The 22684-nt window shown below is 45.6% G+C and overlaps 1 protein-coding gene and 1 pseudogene across 3 annotated transcripts in view; both read right to left on the reverse strand.

Annotated features, from left to right (window-relative positions):
* Efcab6 (EF-hand calcium binding domain 6) overlaps window positions 1-22684 on the reverse strand; it is a 218837-nt gene that overhangs the window by 119857 nt on the left and 76296 nt on the right. For all 3 annotated transcript variants that reach the window (XM_047549258.1, XM_047549257.1, XM_047549259.1), the window contains one exon: window positions 21017-21165. In XM_047549258.1, coding sequence (XP_047405214.1) covers window positions 21017-21165 — 149 coding nt within the window. The remainder of the gene's footprint in view (window positions 1-21016; window positions 21166-22684) is intronic.
* On the reverse strand, window positions 14803-15895 carry LOC124982503 (la-related protein 1B-like; annotated as a pseudogene).

Raw genomic sequence — 22684 nt, forward strand, 5'->3', positions numbered from 1 at the left:
CCAGTGGGTCCTGAAGGGAGGAGGGGGCCCTGGACTGTCACCCTTCCCCATTCAGGTGGGTCCTGGAAGGAGAGAAGCAAATAGTGAAGCTCTAGGTAACAGTGGGCCCCAGAGGAAGAAGATAAGCAGGGAGCACCGAGCTGTGAGCTTTTCCCAGTGACTGTGAGATTCAGACTTTTTACAACGGCCTTCCTGAGTTAAGTACTAACCTGCACAACTAGGTCCCAAACTGTCGGAACGGCACGTCCCAGTCTCCAATGAAACTATAAAACCCAGACTCCTTTGGTAACCTGGGGGCCATCTCCATACCCAGAAAATGGGCCCTCCCATGCCTGATCGATTGACTTCACTGCAGAATAAAGGAAAGTTTGCTTCCTGTCTCTTGCCTCCATCATTTGTGGGTCATGGGCTTACAGAAAACACTTCCTAATGTATTTTTTGAAACTAGTGTTACTCTGATGCCAAAACCAGAGATTTTATAAGAACAGGTACTACTAGGCAAGTATCACTACTGGGAAAAGATGCAAAAATATTCTCCACAAAACTTAGCAAATAACCCAAACAACATTTACAAAGGATAATGTGCTACCAAGTGAAACTTAATTCCAAGATGCAAGGTTAGTTTAACATTTGAAAATCAATCATTGTAATTCACCATATTAGGATAATGGAAGAAAAACTATATGATCATCAAAATTTATGTAGAAAAGTATTTTTAAAAATTCAACTTACATTATAAAAACTTTCAGCATATATGAATTGAAAGAAAATTCCTTAAATTAATGAAAGTCAGCAATCAAAATCCATCCCAACAGAAGCACAAACCCAACACAGGAATATAAGAAATATGAAAAAACATGACAACATGACACCTCCTGAAACTCCTAAGTCACCTGGAACTGACTCCAAGGATACTGAAGTAGATGAACTACCAGATTAAGAATTCAAAAGAAGGATCAGAAAAATGATCAATGAAGTTTGGGAGAGCACAGAAAAACAAATGAATGAACTTAGGAAGTGCACAGGATGTTAATGAAAATTTAATAAAGAGATGGAGATCTTGGAAATGGAAAGCACAATAAATCAAATAAAATGTTCAGCTGAAATTCTCTCTAACAGAGTAAACCACGCAGAAGGCAGAATCTCAGAGCTGGAAGACAAAGTGGCCAGCCTTGAACATTCAGAATATTCAGAATGAAAATTACAGAACACAAAAGAAAGAAATTGAAGAAGATACTAGAAGATATAACCATCATCTGTGTTCATGGATAGGCAGAATTAGTACTGTTAAAATGGTCTTATTATCCAAAGCAATACACAGCTTCAATGCAAACCCCATCAAAATACCAATGACATTCTTCACAGAACTAGAAAAAAAAAAAAAAAGTCCTAAAATTCATTCGGAAGAATAAAAGACCCAGAAGAGCCAAAGCAATTCTAGGCCAAAAAAGCAATGCCGGAGGCATCACAATATCTGACTTCAAATTATACTACAGAGCTATAGTAACAAAAAAGGCATGGTACTGGCATAAAAACAGACACATAGACCTATTAAACACCTATTGTGTTTAATTAAACACAATAGAAGACACAGAGACAAACCCACAGACACAGTCATCTGATCCTTGACAAAGACACCCAAAATATACACTGGAGAAAAGATAGTCTTTTAAACAAATGGTGCTGGGAAACTGGTTATCCATGTGTAGAAGAATGAGACTAGATCCCAGTCTCTCACACTGCAAAAAAGCCTATTCAAAATGGATCAAAGACCTAGGAATTAGATCAGAGACTTTGCAACTCACAGAAGAAAATGTAGAGTCGACACCACAACGTGCGTGCTGGCAACGACTTTAGACCCCTAAAGCTCAGGAAATACCCCGATTTGAAAATTGGGATGACAAAATTAAAAAGCCCCTGCACACAAAGGAAACAATTAAGAATGTGAAGAGAGAACCTGCAGATGGGAGAAAAATCTCTGCAAGCTACTCTTCTGACAGAGGACTAATATTCAGAATATATAAAGAACTCAAAAAACTTAACACCAAAAGCCAAATAACCTGATTAATAAATGGAAAAATGAACTCAACATTCACTTATCAAAAGAAGAAATATAAATGGCCCACAAATACATGAAGAAACGTTCAACATCTTCAGTAATTAGAGAAATGCAAATCAAAACTACCTTGAGATTTCATCTCACTCCAGTTAGAACGGGAGCCATCAAAAATACAAACAATAATAAACATTGGTGGGGATGTGGAGGAAAGGACACTTTCACACCATTGGTGTGACTGTGACTCAGTACAACCACATGGAAATCAGTATGTGGGCTCCTCAAAAGCCTAGGGATGGAACCCCACGTGACCCGACTATAACACTCCTCAGTGTTTATCCAGAATGAAAGCCAGAATACTACAGCAGTACATGCATACCCGAGTTTCTAGCAGCACAGTTCATGGTAGCTGAGCTACGGAACCAGCTCAGGTGTCCATCGATGGATAAAGAAAATGTGGTACATATACATGATGGACAAGCAGCAGCCATAAAGAAGAATGAAATCATGTCATTTGCAAGAAAAATGGATGGAACCAGAGAACATTACGTTAAGTGAAATAAGTCAAACTCAGAAAGCCAGGAGAGTGTTTTTTCTCTCATATGTGGAAGACAGAGAAGAAAACAAAAGGCATGTATGTGGGGAATGTCAGGAAAGGCAGAGAGATCAGTAGAGCAGAGGAAAGCAACTGGGGAGGAGGAGGGGCGGGAACGGGAGGCCGCTGGCCGAGCTATCTGTGTGCACGTGAGGATGCAGCAGCGAGGCCCACCGCGTGTGCAGCCACAGCGCCCAGTAAAAGGAATACATGCCCAGCCAGCAAGTGCAAGGAAAGAGAATCAGTGCCACTGAATCATCAGGAAAAGACAATAAAACCAGAAGGAGACCCTAGGGCACGTCACGAGAAGGGCAAGACCGAGAAGCCTGCGTGCACGTGGAGCATCTGGGGCCTCACCCGCTGCTGGTGGAGCTGCAGCCAACGCGGCGCTTTGGCACGCAGGCTGGTCGTGCCACAAGTTTACATGAGCACTCGCCACACCACCTGGTGATGGTCCTCCTAGGCATTTGCCCGTGCGCCGTGAAAAGGCATCCATAGACCTGTCCACCGGGGCACAGAAGAGCATCTCCCTTGCGGCCCCACACTGAAGCCACCCACGTCCACCAGCCGGCAGCGATGGACACGCTGCCGCCCACCAAGGCGTGGACCGCGCCTCAACAGCAGGACCACAGGAAGGGAGAGACACGTGACACGGGGAGGCTTGAAAGGATGGCACCCGAAGGAGGAAACCCAACAGCGCAGCCACGCGAATCCACTCAGAAGCCCTGTGAGAGCCTGACGGTCGTGACGGTGCTGGGGCAGGTAGGCGGTGACCAGAGGCCAGTTCCCCCAGCACAGCAGACACACACACATACGCTTGCCCGACTACCAACGCCTGTCAAGCTACGCGCGAAGAATGAGTTTCATTTGATACCAGACATACTTCAATAAAGCTAGCGTAGTAAAGTGTGAAAGCAGAAGATGCCAAAGGACATGAGCAAAGAATTTAGAGAAGGACATTTAACTTTTAAACAAGAAAACCACACGACCCCAACAGCAGTGGAGGACACACAAATCTAAATGACAATAAAAAACTGTCCTTTGCTTATGAAATTAGCAAAGGGTGTTTTAAATGGCCATGTTGAACACTGGCATGAAGCACTCTCACGAACCCTCTCTTGTAAGAATAAATTGAACACCATTCTGAAGTGTGGTTTAGTAATAAGTGATATAAACCTTAAAAATGCTGAAACCCTTTCACTCAACAGTTGACAACGCATCGTGCAGTCACTAACAATTAATTTCAAACGTTTTTTAGTGACATGAAAATGCTCCTGATATAATAATCTGTGAGAAAACAATGTAATTTGTACCTCCTACAGTTTCAACTATGTTAAGATGTATGTGAATGTGTATGCATTCACACACACAAGAAAATCTGAAGGCAGTGTAAGTATGGAGACCTTAACAGTAGCCATCTCCAGCTACTACGGTTATGGGCAGATTGTTTTTTCTTTATGGTTTCCACTATGTTCCATTTTGAGCACACGTGGCTTTTATAATCAACATAAACAAACACAATTTACAAAAACAGTGCCTATTTTTACTAGCAAGCCCACAAGTAACCATAATTAACCCACATCACAAAGAGGCCACTGATACTTTAACTGTGCTCTGTGGGCTGTGCTGTCTCCTGCGGTCCTTGGATTTGGACAAGCATCGTTCCCCAGCCCAGGCATCAGGTGCAGACTCGCAGGGGCAAGTGAGCCCCTCAGCCGAGAGGGGCGAAGCAGCATGCACATGGCACGTGGTTCCCAAGGTCTTGTCCACTCAACAGATGCCACCATCTGAGAAGGCAGCAAGGAGAGGGAGGGCAGAGATGGATCACATGGGTCTCTGGCACCTGAGGAGGCTGGCGAGGAAGGAGGCAGGGCTCTGGGGGAGGACGGCAAGCGAGGCACAGGGGGAGGGAGAGGCGGAGGCCCTGGGGCTGACTCTCCTCAGCCCAGTCCCTGGAGCCTGGAGCCCTCAGCCCTGGGCACGCGCCTCTCCACCCACTCTCACTCTCGCCAACCTTGTCGGGCTTCTGGCTCTGAAGGCCATCTGGACTGGTCTGGTAACAGATACCCTGGGGGCCCCAGAAAGAAACGCGTGGGCCACGGTGGAGGAGATAGGCCCCGTGAGGGTGCAAGGGCCTGCGAGCTGTACAGGTCCTCGGGACCCGGCGGTCTGCAGCACGTTGGGTGAACAGGCCCCCTCAGGTGAAAGGTGCCACTGATCACAGAGGCAGAAGGCACAGGCTGGAAGGGTGCCCTGGACGGGGGACAATTGGCCCCTGCTGCTCTGATCCATTTGCAAGTAACTCACAATGTGACTGAGGCATAGGTGGTGAAATCAGTTACAGATGGTCCAGCCTGGAGCTCTAACCATTGTCCCACAGGGGCCTTCTGACCCAGATGCCCAATGCTACCACAGGTGCCTGTGGCAGACGGAGGCACGGGGACCCTTCTCCAAGCCTCACAAGGCCGTCCACTAGAGCTGGGACTCAGGGCACTGCCCTCAGCCTGCTACGGAGGCTGGGACAGGCTGAATGCCTGACCACGAGACAAAGGAGACCATGAGACTCATGCCACCTGGGTCAGACGGGTGAGTCCCAGAAATGGATGTGGCACTCCTTTAAGTAGAAATGGCGCACAAGAAGCCAGGTCCAAGCGGGTCTGGATGAGACAGAGTACACCTGAACGGGTTTGAGACGTCCATGGCACCTGCTCCTGCCCCATGGCTCCCTCCACCAGCACCTGTGCCTCGGGAAGCTCCTGGTGCTTGAGTAACAGGAAAGATCAGGGCCCGGCTGGCAGACAGGCCACACGATGCAACACGGTGTCCACAGCCTGCAGAGAAAGCTGGCCCTGTCCTGAAGGCCCTCCTGGTGGCTGAGACGGGCCTGCGCTACGTGCGGAGGACATGAAGCAGTGTGTGGGTCCCTGGGCAGCGATGGCTGGCCGGTTGACTGATCAGGGACTCAGAGAGAATGAGATTAGGAGACTGGTGACAGAGAGGCCTGGAAGGTGCCCCCGATGGACCTCAAGCACAGCTCCGAAAGAAATGTGTGTCCGTGCAAATGCCCTTGTGTAGCGGCTCCTGATAATGAGGAAAGTGACTTGTCACTCATCGTCCCAGGTAACCAGGGCTGACGCGCGGCCCCTTAAACACAAGCGAGCACGGTCACAGGAATGGTGGTGGCGGGGCAGCCTGGAAGTACAGACTTCTCACCTTGAGTGCCGAGCTGGTTCTGCCCTGCTGAGAACCCAGCCTGCAGCGGTGGAGGCCGGGTGGAGGCCTCGACCTGCCCCTTCCTCTGGGTGGACTTTGCAGACTCCTGGCCAAGGTTACACGGGCATCCATACCCATCATCTGGGGACCTCCAGGATGCTGTGCCCATCACCATGACATCAGCCAAGGGGCTCCCCTGCCGTGAAGGTGTGGCAATGGGCTCCATGCCCAGGGACCAGCAGTCCTACCCGACCCGGAGCTGCTGCCTTGACAGATGGCCGCACTTCCCCATGACTCCAGTACAGTCAGCGGAGCAAGAACCTCTCACAGGGAGGGTGCTGTGCCACAGGAGGCACACCGCCTTGGTCCCGACGCCGTGGCCCAACGGTGCTGCACACCAGGACTTGGGAGCTGTGAAAAGGGAGGCTGGGCACCTCACCAGGGACACTGCTGTCCAGAAAAGACGCTGGCAGGGAAGGGGAGGGCCACAGAATGGACGTGAGAGGAGGACACTGCCCCGTCAACTGGGACCCCCTGCCTGTTGGAACATGAACTTGGGCAGCTCTGTGCAGGCCGCCTCTGTTCCGCTCCCATGCTGCCGCGTGCGGGAAGCACTGATTCCACAGCAGTTCAGATTCCTGGCGGAGGCATAACTGATCCCTGCAGGACTGAGGGCACGAGGTCTTCACTGAGAGGACGCCGAGGCGCTGGCTGGAGTCTTCGTGCACAGGTCACTTTCTGCTCTCTGCTCTGCACCGTGCCCGGAGGTGGCTTCATGGGACTCTCACACTCCTGGCTTTCAGCTGGGTTTGGCCACACAGGGCACACGCGGAGGGGGACGTGAGAGGAGGTGAGCTCTTACTTCCCAGCTCCCTCTCTGCCAGGCTGCAGCTGGGCCGGGGTGGCGTTCTCCCCGCTGCCTGTCACAGGCAGGGGACCCTCTCCTCCAGCCAGCCTTTGTTCCCTTCAGGAACTGCCTTCTCTCTGACGCCTGATGGTGAAGTTCTCCTGGCTTCCCTTCACCTGGCCCCAGCTGCTACCTCTCCTACTGATTTCACTGCCTCCTGCCTTCACGGGGGTCAAGGATCCTTCCAAAAACCCAATATGAGTCAGGCAAAAGTGGCACACACAACTCAGGAGGTGAGGCAGGAGGATTGTAAATTCAAGCCTAGCCTGGACAATTAGTGAGGCTCGCTCTCAACTTAAAAAATAAGAAAGGATGGCCATCTGTTTTCTGCCCGGACTCTGACCAATGTGTGGCCATGTGGAGCAGACCAGCACCCACAGGCACCCTCCTGCTTCTCCTCTGGAGCCATGCCCTCCCTGCTCCAGCCCTGTCAACCAAGACCTGTTCTCCACCCGCTGTGCTGCCCTTCCCAGGATGCCTTTTAAATAGGACAGGTACTAGACCCACGGTCAAAGAGGCTTAGCAGCGACTGGAAATATCTCCCAGCGTACCACTTCTACCCCTCACGCCTCTGGGTAAGTGGCTTATTTCTCCCGATTGCCCAACTTCAGCCAGGCTACTGGTGTTGCCATTGGAGTGGGAAAACGATCAGCAGGGGACGTTCTGCCCGAAGACCAGCCTGCAGGACGGGTGGACAGACATGATCTCCACAGTGTGCCCATTCACTCCATCCTCTCAGCTCTTCCTTAAACTCACTCTTCACATCTGAACACTGGTTTGTTTTTAACAGGTCTATTTTATGGAAAAGTCCAGGCAACACAGCATGTTATAATAAAGAGCAATCCAGTTGCTCAATTAAAGTCTAACATATCATTAAAATGTACGCGTACAGGGAAATAGCTTTTAAAGTCTCCATAAGATTATTTAGATCAAGACTTTATGCTTCATTACCAAGTTGTTAGGTTTTTAATTTAAGATGTAGATATTGAGTATTAAAAGAGTAACAAACTCAAATACACACCTATTTGGTTTTCTAGAAATAATTTCTCAAATCATTTTGCTGGAAGGTAGATTTTAGGTTTTATTTTCTTTCCTTCTTTATTCTTCCCCATATTGTCTGCCTTTAGAAAAAGAGAATAGCATGTGTTTTCACTTTACTTCTTAAATTCAAATGCCGTTCCTTTGACTTTTCCGCATGGTAGTTTCATGAGCCCTGACGTGTCCAGATTCACGTGGATTCCTGTGCTCACAGCGACAGTCCCACCTCCAGCAGACCCTCAGCTGCCTGGTGGAGCCGCCTGCCCCTCAGTGCTGACCCTGGCGAGTCACCCGTCTCTTCTCTACCCGTGTTGCTTTGCCTTTCCCAGCACTGACAGCCAGCGTCCTATGGTAGCAACCCCAGGTGGACTCCGTGGTGCAGCACGTGCCTCCGAGATGCGTGGCTTGCGTCGATGGTCCACGCCTCTCGTGCTGAGCAGCGTTCCGCTGGGTACTGTACAGTGACGCGCTCACCTGCAGAGCTACATGTGGGCTGCTTCCAGCTTGGGGTAATTATGAATAGGCTGCTATGAATATATCTTAGATTGTTTTAGTGAACTCTTACATTACTAAAAGTCATACAAAATGTGCCCAATTATAAATGAGGACTCATCCTGGCAAATACATAAACTATTAACAGAAATGTTAAGCCTAAATTTCGATGAGTTCTGGTTTCTCATGATGCTCTGAGTAAAGATTGAAAGAAGTTAAGGATGCGTGCTCTGGGAGCCCAGAGTCTCCCCCCACCTGCAGGTCAGTGCGCCCACCCAGTCAGGTGACCCCAGTCCCCACTGTTTCCACCTCCTGCTCACATTTCCTGCCTGTGCTTTCCTGGTAGAATCCAGCAAGGCCTCCCTTCTTAGGAGATGACATATCAGTCCTAAGACCTTAACCATCACCGTCTAAATCCAAGAAGTAGGTTAAAAATAAGTAACTGTGACAGTATGGGAACCTTAATGTATGTATTCTCTAAAGTATAACAGAAAATAAAAAGGGCTTTAGTACAGTGGATGGACCAGTAAAGACAGAACCTTACATAGAAATGTCACGAATGAAAGAAATCTAGATTGATTGGATAGAATAGGAAATGCATATTGGACCAAATTTTAAATAAGAATTTAAGATATGGCAAAGCAGACCTTCCAGAGGATGGGGAGGCAGTTCCTGTGGCTGATGGGGCAGCTCAAGAGAGTCCCTTGGACAGGTTGGGGACAGAGAAATGTCGAAAATCCAGACAGCCTGTTGGATCCCATGCACCAGATGGCACTCGTGGCTATGGTGACTCAAGATGACCATCTTAACAAAACGCAGAAGCCATGAAGCAGATAACCCAGCTCCTACCCGTGGACCTCAGAAAGGCGCGTGGTGAACTTTGGGATGAGCAGGTGACCCAATGTCCTGTAGGAGCTGAATTTGTGAAGGAGTGGGCCAGGGTGAGGTGACCTCAGGCATCTGAATGCGAAGACCTCAAGAGAAATCCTGGGAGGCTGTGAGACGCCCGCGATGCTGCAGCAGGAGGACCTGGCTCCCTGAGATGCTGCAGCTCCTTCTGAACTTGAGGCAGAAGGAAAGGCCAACAGAGCTGAGGTGGCCGGAGCCCCTCCCGAGCTCCCGTCCCATGGCTGCTCCAACCACGTTTGACTTCTCTGCCTCACGTCCTGCCACTGTCGGTCTGGTCGTTTCCCCAGAAGTGAGTCTGCCTCCTCTCAATTATCTGGACTTGAGCAAGAAATGTGATATAATGTGGGCACAATTAGAAGAAGCCACAGAATAGCTGTCATGAAAATGCAAAGAATGAAGGCTGCAGAGGGAAGTCTCTTTCTAATGAGCTCAATCAATGTTAAATTCCTTTAAAATAAAACAATGGAGAAAGAAAGGATTATTTAATAAATGGCGATGGGAAAACAGATTATCTATTCAGAAGAGAAGTTTTAATTTAGATACCAAATTTATATTACAATAGACTATGGATTTTTTTTTAAAGAATAAGAAAAGCAAGCAGGGTAGAATGGAGTTTACAATCAAGCCTGGGCAAGAATGATGAGTTAACAGATTCTAAGCAAGAGAAGACATTAAAAAAAAAAAAAAAGATTGATGTATCTGATTATATTATAATATACACTTCAAAATGACGAGGCGCCACGTTGAGAAGGGGACCAGAAAGCCGGGAGAGACGGGGACGGCACTTAGGCTGCGAAGAGCCGTTGTACAACAATTGTCTCATTGTAAAAAAATCAACCAAAGAGGTGATAGAATTTACTCAGAAACGATCAGTTTGGGCCACTGCCAATTAGGGCATGAAAAGAATTCACACTGGGGAGACACAGTGCAGGGGCACGGAAATGTCCAGCCTCCGTGTCACCCCAAAACTTAAATTAAAAGAAGACACTGCTGATACCTCTTGTCAAATTGTTAAAGCAGTGTTGCTGTTCGATGCTGGGAACAGCGTGACGCCAGGACATTCACCCGATCTCCATAGCAGTCCTCACAGACAGCACAGGTGACAGGCACGTCAACAGGAGGGCAGAACAGGAGGGCGGGGCCCAAGCCCTCCCATCCCCGCGAGTTCTGGTGTGTCCTGTTCTGTTTTTATTTATCTCAAGATATTTTTAAATTTCCCTTTTAATTTTTTCATTGGCCCCTTGGTTGTCCAAGAACATGAAACTTAATTTTCATGTATTTGAATCTTCTCACGCGCCTCCTGCTATTTGAGTGAAACAGCTGGAGAGGGTGGCAGGAGGGGCCCATAGAAAGTTTAGCTGTCACCTTAATGAAAACCCCCAAAATCAAAAACAAGTCACCTGTGTGGTCCACCAGATGGAGTAAAACCACAGGGGCTGCCGTCGCAGCTCCCCTCCCCCAAGCCAACGCCCTGCCACACAAGGACTCCCCAGTGACAGGGTTTCTACAGAGAGAGAAGAGAACCAGAGATGGACATCCTGCTTCCCTGCCCAGATTCTTCCAGAAAGTCCTCTCCCCTCCTCACAGCAACACGGGAGTGAGGCTGTCGGGGGCCAGCAGAGACCAGCAAGGAGGTGGAGCCCACGGCGACCAGCACTCAGAAGCTGGCAGCAGCTGTAGGAATACATCATAGGTCCCACTGTCACCCACCAAAAAAGTTCAGCTGGTCACTCCCAGAAACTCTACTTGACTTAAATCTCTAGATGACCAGCCTCCCAGACCAGCCTTAGAAACTGTCCTGGGACAGAAACAACCACAGTGGTGAATTAGGGCAAGGAGCGGGGCTAGTGGCACCACACCCGAGTTCAGCAGCACCTGGGGGCCTTAGAGCCCACTCCACGACCCTGTGCACCCCAGGCATGTTTGGCAATGAGCAGAACTAGACCTGCAGCAGGAGTGCCAGCAGTCCTCAGCCCGGTTGCAAAGCCCACCCCATGGCACTGCGTGGGCAGGGAGGTGGGCCTCACCTGTGCGTCCTACCGAGCAAAGCAGCAGCTCCTGTCCACTTCAACAAGAGGCTCCGCCCAACCGCAGGGCCCTGCTGCCACCCTGTCCAGCTGCTTCACTCAAATAGCAGGAGGAACTTGAGAAAATTCACAAGTACATAAAAGTAAGTTCTTGAACAACCCAGGGATCAATGAAAAAATTAAAAGGGAATTTTAAAAATATCTTGGGGCAAATGAAAATGGAAACACAACATACCAGAACTTTCAGCCACAAGAAGAGCAATTCTAGGAGGAAAACATACAGAACAAAGGCTTACATTTACAAGAAGAAAGAGTTCAAATAAATAACTTAATCTCACAACCCAGGGAAATAGAAAAAGAACAAACTGAGCCTAATGTCAACAGAAAGAAAGAATTAACAAAGACCAAAAAAGAAATAAATGAAATAGAGACTCTCTAGTCTTTTAAAAACCATTTTAAAAGATCGATGAAACTAAGAGTTGATTTCTTGAAAATATAAACAAGATAGACACACTTCAGCTAGACTAAGAAAAAAGAGAGGACTCAGTAAGCTCAGAAATGAACGAGGAGAAATTGCCATTTATATTACAGTTGCAGAGAAATTCAAAGGATCATGAGACTACTATGAACTAAAGAAATTGATGACCTAAAGAAACAGATAAATTCCTAGACACATATAACCTATCAAGACTGAAATGAATAAATAGAAAATTTGAACAGACTAATAATGAATAAGAAGATTGAATTAATAATAAAATTCTTTCATCAAAAAAAGTCCAAGACCTGATGACTTCACTTCTAAATTCTATCAAACATTGTAAGAACTAAGTCCTTCTCAAACTCTTCCAAAAAATTGAGGGGGGAATACTTCCAATCTCCTCTTACAATGCCAGTAATACACTGATACCAAAGTCAGACAAGTACATCACAAGAAAAGAAAACTACAGGCAAGTTTCCCTGTTGAATATAAATGCAAAAGTTCTCAAACAAAAACCCTAGCAAACTGAATTCAATAACACATGGAAAGGATCATTCACTGTGATTAAGAGGGGTTTATCCCCAAGATTCAAGGGTTATTCAACATATACTAATAAAAATGTGATATATGGTATTGACAGAATAAAGAATAAAAACTATATGATCATTTCTATGGATGTAGAAAAATGTTTGACAAAATTCAACATCCCTTCATAATTTATAAAAAAATAAAACAACACTCAACCAATTAGGTATAAGAAATTTACCTGACCACAATAAAGGCCATATACTCAATGATGAAAAATCAAAACACTTTCAGATTCAGAACAAGACAAGAATGCTCACTCCACCAGCTCTATTCAACATAGTACTGGAAGTTCGTACCAGAACAATCAGGCAAGAGAAAGAAATAAAAAGCATCCAAGTAGGAAGGGGAGAAGTGAAATTGTCACTGTTGGTTGATGAAATGATCTTATATACGTAAAATCCTACAGATCGCACATACACAAACTGTTAGAAGTAATAAATGAATGCAGCAAAATTGCAGGATACAAAGTTAACACACGAAAATCATTATTGTTTCTATATACTAACAATGAACTATCCAAAAAGAGAAATCAAGAAAATAATATCATTTATTAGCTACCAAAAAATATTTCAGAATAAATTTAACCAAGGAGGTGAAAACTGTAAAATGTATATATGAAAAAAATTGAAGAAGACACGAATAAATGGAAAGATATTCCATGTTCATGGTTTAGATTAATTAATATTGTTAAAATATCTGTACCACCCAAAGCAATCTACAGATTCAATTCAATCTCTAACAAACTGTCACTTTTCATTGAAATACAAAAATAACCCTAACATTCATCAGGAACCACAAAAATCTTCAAATAACCAAGAAAATTATAAAGAACAAAACTGGCAGCATTACATTACCTGATTTCAAAGCAATAATAATAAAAAATGCATGGTTTTAGCATAAAAATAGACTCATCAACCAATGAAACAGAACAGAGAACCCACTAAAGAAGTCATGTATATATGGTCAATTTATTTTTGACAGAAGTGCCAAGTGTACAAACTGGGGAAAGAACATTATCTTCCTGGAAAACTGAATATCCATATGTAGAACAAAACTGTACCCTTATGTCGTACCACAAACAAAAACCAACTCTAAATGGATTAAAGATTCAAACATAATGTCTGAAACTATAAAACTTCTGAAGAAAACATAGGGAAGAACTACCAACAGTGGTCTGGGGAAAGACTTTTTCTTTTACTTTCTTTTTTTTTTTTTTTTGTAGATTTGACCCCAGATGTGCAAGCAACAAATGCAAAAGTAGGCAAATGGGATTACTTTGAAATAAAATGTCTCTGTACAGCAAAGAAAACAACCAACAGTGTGCAGAGACAACCTACAGATTGGGAGAAGATATTTGCACGCCTTTATTGTTGAGGGACTAATATCCGACATACACAGGGAACTCAACTCTGTAGAAAGAAAATAATCTGATTAAAGATGGCAAGGGACTGGGACTGAATAGACTTTTCTCAAAAGACAAACAAATAGCTAAGACACGCTTTTAAAATGTGCAATACCACCAGTCGTTGGGGAAAAGCCAACTGACCACGATGACCCTCCCCACCCGTCTCACCGCGGCTCCTGTGAATGGTCAGCCATGAGTGTGTGATGCAGACCTCTTCAGCCTTCTGTTTTCAGCGTGGTGCGCGCATGAAGAAAAGGCGGCAAGGTCAGCAAGGTGGCCATGGTGGAAACTATACAGCGGGCTCCTCGATCATTGCAGGTAGAATCGCCATATGATCCAGCCATCTTTTTTTTTATTCTTGTAATTTTATTAATAATGCATAAATGGCTAATGGACAGGCATCACCAATGACTGACCTAAATAACTACCCTGTGGAAAAAGTATTTTCTATATTATCCAACTTACCAATGAGTGTTCATAAGCTGGTTAAAAATGTCTTCTTGGACCCAAGTTTACATAATTAATAAATCTAACTTCATCTTTAAAAAACAAGCAAACAAACAATGTCACATTTCTTCAACTTTTAAAACATTTTCTCAAGTTGCTTGCTGGGATTAGAACACAGGGCTGACAAAGAAATATGAGATAAAAATTTTTGTGAAACTGTCCATCATTAATGCTTTTCTGACAGGCAGGACTTATACTGATGTATCAAAAATACATTTTGAAGAATAATGGAAAAAATACCCTTGTTTATTTCTTCGACTCCCACTGAAATGTCCACATTAATGAATCTCACAGTCCATGGGAAACATCGTCACACACGAGTTAGGCAGTGTTCACCGGGGCAAAGGGCAGATCAAGAGCCACGGGCCCAGCAAGCTGGGAAGCACCACACGGTCCTCTCCTTCTGCTTTACTGACCTCAGCCTGGACACAAGTACGTATGCCTGAAAACAAAAGACACACCTTGCAGCATTTCCACGATGATAATAGTAAGCCTCTCGCGCAAGTAAAGGTAGCCACGCAGCCTAAGTCCAGTCACACAGAAAGCGGGGGGCAGCTCCTGGAATGCTAGCAACGCACCCTGGCTCTGCCTCCCGTCATGACAGAGGTGGCTGTCTCCACTGTCCTGCTGCCCGGGGTCAGCAGCGGACACTCTCACACAGAAGGCAGGCTGGTGGCTTCCATCTCTGCAGCACGGTTTGTTCCAGGTTCACAGTGCACCTCAGTGAGTCACCTGTTCCTCTGCACATCCCATAGCTGACCTCCAGGGCTCAGTAGATCATCACCTGACTGTATGGGAGCAAAAGGCACCAACTCCGGAAGGTGGATCAGCGGAGAGAAGTCTGTCCGTGGCACACTCCTGGGAGGAGGGCCCAGGGTTGGCCATTTTTCTGGTTCTATCCTTTTTCTCATTTCCTCATCCCCACTTTCCGCTTCTGTGCTGTCCTTCAGGGCCTTGAACGTGGGATTAAGGTTCGTGGTGACAGCCTGAACTTGGTACTATCCAGCAATCAGGGACCTAGGCAGGAAACCTTGCTTGTCCGTCTTCCTCGAAGAAAGAAGTCAGGTCCCAGGCTCTCTGCACGTAAGTGATCCTCGGTCTGACGTTAACGCGCCCTCCAGCGGTGCTCCTTCCCCGGGCACACCCACCCCGGGCGCCATCACGGCAGGCGCCGCACCGGTGCTCGCTTCTGTTTGAAATGAGTGATCCATCGCTTTACCGCGTTCTTGGTATCCGTATGAATGATCAAAGGTCCCTCGAGGGTTCCTCTGCCTCCTCTTCTTCCTTGGCCTCTGAAGGAACCCCGGATGTTACCCCCTCGCTCCTCGTGCTGGACAGTTCGTCCTGATCATCCCTTTTTCTCCATCTGGACGCCGAGAGCTGTGCCGGGATCCAGGTCTCTCCTGACCCTGGTCTTCTGTCACCGAGGGCAGTGCTGCCCACTTGGTTTCCTAGCTCCTTTGCTGACGGCTGGCCGGGTCTCAGCCTCACTGACATTTTCAATGGGACCGTCTAATTTTGTTTCCGGTCTTCTTTGCTCTCACTGTTACTTCTCTTTTCAACCTTCTCTTCTTTTTCTTTTCTAATTTGTGGCTTATTTCCTTGGCTGATGACACTCTGAGACTGCAGAAAGTTTCTTCCAGTGCTTACTAACTCTCCTGGTGTTGGCCAGTTTGCCATGTCGCCGAACTCACTGGCCTTACTGGGCTTCCTTGTCTTGAGTTTTCCTGCTCTTGTAATCTTGGGGAAGCTGAGCTCAGCCACCACCTGCCTGGGCCGTGAGGGGCAACACTGATCCAGCAATCTTGCCTCTGGGTATTTACCCCGCAAAATGTGAGGTCAGTTTATTGAAGATATTTATCTACATCAAGTGTTTATTTTGATGTTTATCTACATCGAATTTCAGTGCAGCACTGTTCACAGTAGCTGGGTTATGGAATCATGGTATCCATGGAGAGAGGATGGATGAAGAAATCATGGAACACTACTGAGCCCTTAAAAGGAAGGAAATTCTGTCATCTGTGACAACATGGATGGGACTGGAGAACATTAGGCTGGAGAAATAAGTCAGGCATAGGAAGACAAGTCCCACGGTTCTCCTCACGCAGGAGGCTAAAACAGTCAACTCAACGGAGCCGAGAGGCAAATGATGGTTACCAGAGGCCGCATGGGGAGATGATGGTATAAAACCTCAATTAGCAGAAATAATAAGTAAATTTGAGCTTTGACATATATTGCACAGCATGCCAAATACAGTAAATACTATAGGACAGTATTGCACATTCCAAAATCACTGGGAGTAAATCTCAAGTATTCCCACTACAAAAATGTTAAGTATTTTGGAGATGGATATGTTAATTACCTTGATTTAATTATTCCACATTGTATTCACAAATCATAACATTGCTTTGTACTCCATAAATACATACAACTATAGCTTGTCAACTTGTTAACTTTACAATGAAAAATAAAATTTGAAAAATGGAAAAATATTCAGGAAGGTATGCATACTCTGACCTTGTAATCTTACTTTTGGAAATATATTCTGAAGAAAGAGTACCCCTCCAAAGGAACAAGTCAGTGCCTGCGATGCCTCTAACGGCAGTGACGATGTGGCTCCCAGCTCCCAGCCCGCCTGGGCCTCCCCCACGGCAAGTGCAGGGAGCCCGGAGCTCCTCACCAGGGTCCCGCCAGCCTCTGCACCTGAACCTTGTGCCTTTTGGAGCCGAACCCCAGAAGGCCAGTGTGGGCTTGTCCTTAGAGCCAGTGGCTCACTGCTGGGGCACAGAGCTCCCTGTCGCTACTTCTCCTGACCACCCACTTTTCCTAGAGGCCTCTTCAGCCCACACCATCTGCAGCACTTCCTGTGGCTGTCCATTGCGGACCCTGTGGATGCTCCCCAGAGCTCTGTCACCCGCATTTCCTGCCATTATTTATATGCCTATTTACAGCAGATCTCCCCACCCGCAAGTAAAGCTCTTTACAAGTACGTTTTTCTTATTCTTCAATGAGCTTGTAGAGTCCAGCACACTACCTGGTGTATAGTGAGAACTTAAGAATTGTGTTGATTGACCAAAAAAGTATGTGCAAAACTACAAACCACCTAAAGACCCTAACAATGACATGGTTCCAGATACATGCATCAAGAGGCGGGTAAATGGTACAGGTTGAGGACTGTGTGTCTGCAACACTTGAATCCAGAATGATTTTGAAGTCATAATTGGGGACAGGCAGTTAGTGTAGAAGTAGGGGATCAGGTCAAATTGAGGAAATGGAGGCCATGAAAGCCATCTGCCTCTGGAAATTGGAGACTGCCCCTGGGAGAAAGGAATGTCAAGGATCTCCGGAGCCCACTAATTACCAAACTTCCCTGCCCTTATCAAGGACTGCAGGCAGGGAGCTGCTAATTAATGCCCCCTGGGCCCTTGCCTGGCTGAATCACTTTGGCCCTCCCCCTGCCCCATCCACTTTTCACTTTTTAATCTCACCTGCAAAACCAGGCCTAGTCACATAGGTAGGAAAGAGATAAGGGGGTGGGGGAGAACTGGAGACAAAAAGAGACCTCAACCTATAAAAGATGTAGGGTGCACTCACTTCCTGGGGATTCTAGAACATCAGTCATGGCCCCCTTCTCCTCCCGGGAGAAGTCTATAATATTACTACTTTTTAATAAAACCTGCTTAATATGCTTGCCTTGGCGAGCTTCCCTAGTGTCCAAACTTCAACATTAGAGGAAGCAGAACTCATCACTGGTCAATGGCGGTATCAATTTTAGATTATAGGGTTTTGCATACATGCACGAGGAGAGAACATCTGCATACATGCACGAGGAGAGAACATCTGCATACATGCACAATGAGCTCTAGGGCGGCCCCCAGGTCTACACAGCGCCTGCACACATCCTGTGTGCCTTCCATGCAGAGGCTGAAGGTGGTCTCATACAATGTCCTCCATGGGTCTGTGTTTGACTGTGACTCGTTGTCATGTCAGCACTCAACAAGTTTTGGCTTTTGGAGCATTTCAGAATCTGGATTTTGGATCGGAGATGCTTGACCTGTATGTCATTTACACTGACACTTGGGTGTTTACTCTGTAGTCGTTTCTTGTGCCCAGTTCCATTGGGAATTCTGGATGGATGCAAAAAAGGGACTCAGGGGCCATAGGCAATAGCACAGACTGGCCACCATGAGCCCCATACACTCGTTCTACGTGCCCATCATATCTGTCACTCTGGTAAGCCACTCTGGCGCAGAACTGTTTGTCATCTGTTTCTGCGTTTTTTGCACCTACCTCAAATATACTCAATAAATGACAGCTGAATGACATTTTATGCATCCACTAAAATTATAACTTTAAAGACTATGAAGCCAATATGAAAAATATCTGTTGTATATTCCTACTTTTAAAAGCAAAATGTAAAAACTATCAGTGTATCTTGATCACAAATATGCGAAAATTGTTTATGTATGTGGTCAAAAAAATGGACAACAGCAGGGCGCAGTGGCACATGCCTGTAATCCCAGTGGCTTGGGAGGCTGAGGCAGGAGGACCACAAATTCAAAGCCAGCCTCAGCAACTCAGTGAGGCACTAAGTAACTCAGCAAGACCCTGTCTCTAAATAAAATATTCAGAAGTGCTGGGGATGTGGCTTGGTGGTTAAGCCCCCCGGGTTCAATCCCTGGTACCCAAAAGCCAAAAAACAAAAAAGTAAGAAAATGAGTAATAACCAAATTAGTTTGTTGCTAAAGTGAATGGTGAGTTTTGTTTTTATTTTTTATTATTACTATTAATTATTATTTGTATAACTTGAAAATGAAATAAGAAGTAATGGCTTTATAACTTTAAGCTATCCAAGAAAGTAATTCTTAAAAATCTAAACCTGTGCCAACATGACATGGAAATGCTTGCTCCTAGGACTGAATTGTGCTTTTCGCTCTAGAAGTCACAGGGTTGGACATGCAAGGTGCCATCCAGGAAGGCACAGTGTTCTCAGTGTTCCCTAGCTTAATGCTGTTTTCCTCCTCTGCCCTCAGGCCTCTCTTTCCTAGGTAACCCCAAGGCATCCACCAGTTTCCCAGAGCTATACAGGGCAATCTTTCCATTAGCTTTTATTCTACTTCCCCTGAGAAAAGGTTCCCCGTTACCTGGACAGACAACCAGATAAATTATTCCTTACTTGGGTTTTGGTCTATATACACCATATTTCCAACAGAAAGGAGCCATTAGAAAATGACTGATTCCAGGTCTATGACAAGAGATGTACAAGATGAACCTGGAGCATTTCTGTCTTACCAGAAAGCAAGAAAGCTATTAGGGTCACATCAATAGGACTCAGGAGCAAACATGAAAAGGCCCCCACTGGCCAAGATGGGACAACTGAGTATCAGTAAGAGTAATAACTGTAATGAATTGAAACCCATCAAAGATGCTCAACTTCATGAACTCATGATGATTATTATGAATCAGCGCCACTGCTCACTTCCAGAGGATGCTGGGAGCCAGCTTGTTGATGTTGAAAAGCAGCAAGTGAAGGGATCAGGGCAGGATCAAGGACAGCCTGCCTTCTCATGACAAGTGTGCTTGGCGGTTGTCACATGGTTGGAGAAGGGACGATTTCATCACAGAAATGTTCCAACTAATGACATAAGAAGAAATGACAGACACAGAACAATCCTGCTTTACAGTTGCCATGTACAAATGTTATGGTTCCAGGTAAGACGTACCTTCAACTATGATGGCTGTTTTAGTCAGTTTTTTCATCGCTATGACCAAAAGACCTGACAAAAACAACATAGAGGAGGAAAAGTTTATTTGGCTCACAGTTTCAGAGGTCTCAGTCCACGGATGGACAACTCCATTGCTCCGGGCCCAGGGTGAGGCAGAACATCATGGCAGAAGAAAAACAGCTCAGGACATGGCAACAGGGAGCAGAGAGAGCCCCACTCACCAGAGACAAAATATAAACCCCAAAGGTATAGCCTCAGTGACCCACCTCCACTGATTAGGTTAAGGCTCACATGACCAAATCATTCCATCTGTGAAAACTGGCACTGCCTTACACGTGAGCTTTCGGAGGACACCTCACACCTAAACCATATAGTTGCTAGCATACAGAAAGAGACAAGCAGCCAACACCAGCTTGCCATCAACTCCGAAGTCTTCCTGCCCAAAGGAGAAAGCACAAACAGGGACATGAGACTGGAGATCTGCAGACCCGGGGCAGGCGTTGGGGCAGGAGTGTATGAAATGTCGCCGTGGGCCGCAGTAGTCAAACCCAGACTATAAGGAGCTCCACACCGTGAACAATCCAGATTACTTCTAAAATGGACAGAGAGGAGGCCTATAGGTTAAGAGAGAATTGTGGCTGCTTGATTTGGATCCTGATTCACATGAACCACAGGAGAGAGCACAGGACAGGCTGTCCGCTGAACCCTGGGTGTTTATTACAGTAGTGCTAATTCTACTGGATATGAAAGTAGTATTTTTGCCTTGGTTTTACAAAGAGCTCATATCTTTCAGAGACATATAGAAATATGATGCCTGACGTTTGCTTCAGAAACATCTGAGGTTGAGGACAATAAGCAGGGACACAGTAAAGTGACAGGCCAGGACCCGGTAACTATAGAAGCTGGGGATGGGTATGCAAGTAGATTCGTCACATTATTCTCTTTACTTGTGTATGTTTGAAATTCTCAATAATAAAAAGACTAAAACACTAATAAAAAATAAATGAAGCTCTTCCTTATTATCACAGTTGACGTTTGGGGGAAAAAACTGTCAAGGAAACAATGGGACTCTTACCTTTTCATTAGCTGGAGGAAAGTTTTTCTTGGTAACCAGTACACAAAGTTGTCAAGGACGACCTTTAGGTAATTCAAAGAGACGTAGCCACCTTTGGAGGGGTCCCCGGCACTGAGGGCTTTTTCAACCTTTTCATAGGACTTGGAAAGCTGCAATGAATTAAAATCAGAGAGTGGCATTCATAAAAATCAGATTCAGGGAGCTATTCAGCCATTTTATTTTTACCAAAACCTCTTTACATTTTCCTTTCCAAAAAAAAGAAGAAGAAAAAGAAAACTGATCAAAAAGGTTACTGTGGCAAGCACTGAACTTCAAATGTTTAATTGATGAGCTCACTACAAAACAGATTCCAGTCGCAGCTGCTCAACTGACAAGGCAGACAAGTTTCTCAGGGAAAAACAGCAGATACAATGCATCTACCTCAGCTAAAAATACTTGGTGGATCTGCCAATTTGATACATCTCTGTTAATATACTCCAAGCCGTTCCCCACTGTGAGCCCACGCGAAGCTTCTCCTAAGTCAGGCCAATCAAACACACAAGCTCAACATTTGATTAAAAATAGCAGTTGCTTTTACAGTAAGGAAAGTTATTAACATAAGGACTGCACAGACATAGTGTACACTGGACATTTCTTAAATTGTGTTTTTGAACAGGAATCACAAAGCACCTGGGCACTTTGCTTTCAGATTCTTAACACAGAAAAGTAGGTTGACCAGTGGTTTCTGACTCATAAAGTAGTGAAGACTGGTTTTTATTTCCAAAGGTTTTCCTGCTGTTTATTATTGAGTAATAACAATATGCTACAATATTTTCAACGCTCCCCTTTGTTTGTACTCAATTTTTCCTAACTGGGATAAGAAGATTAAAAAAATAACATAACCACCAACATAGCGTAAAAGGTGGCTTTCTTCAGCAGCTGCGGGGCAAGGACCTGCGTGCAGGTTTTGCCCACTGAAGGAGCAGAGGCAGCGTTGCGTGTGTCCTTCCTGTGCCCAGGAATACTGAGAACCTTCCAAAATATTTAGAGACCTCAGTTTCTCAAGATGGACCCAAGTTTCTTGGACAGTTGGACAAGCAGTTAACCTTGCCCCTTTCTCTCAGGTGGTGGGCTGCATGTGCAGCTGCCTGGGGAAGGTTCTCTAAGAGAAGAGAGCCGGGATGGAGCAGGGCCCGTGTGTTTGCTGGATTCGTGAACTCCATTTTTAATGTCTTAATGACATCTGGCTTCCAATGAGGCTTTCTTCAGGAGTATGCTTCTGACATGACTAAGAGCTTTTAGAAGAGCAGGGAGGAAAATTGAAATAGTATCTTGGTGACACATGTAACCTCTAGGAATTTTCATTGTGATTTTATGCATACACACACACACACACACACACACACACACACACACACACACATATGTAAAGGGTGAACCTTAGTATAGGAAAAATCCAAGCAATTCAGCAAAATATAAAAAGGAAATAAAGATACCAGAAGTCTCACCATCTGAAGCTTTGTACAGAATATTCCAAAAGCTCCCAACAAGATCATGATCATGTCTATAATTTTATAAAAATGGAATCACATGGAGCTGGGGTTGTGGCTCAGGGATGGTGCGACTGCCTGGCATGTGTGAAGCACTGGGTTCGATTTTCCACACCACATATAAATAAATAAAATAAAG

The sequence above is a fragment of the Sciurus carolinensis genome, chromosome 4 (assembly GCF_902686445.1).
Source record: "Sciurus carolinensis chromosome 4, mSciCar1.2, whole genome shotgun sequence".
Lineage (NCBI taxonomy): Eukaryota > Metazoa > Chordata > Mammalia > Rodentia > Sciuridae > Sciurus > Sciurus carolinensis.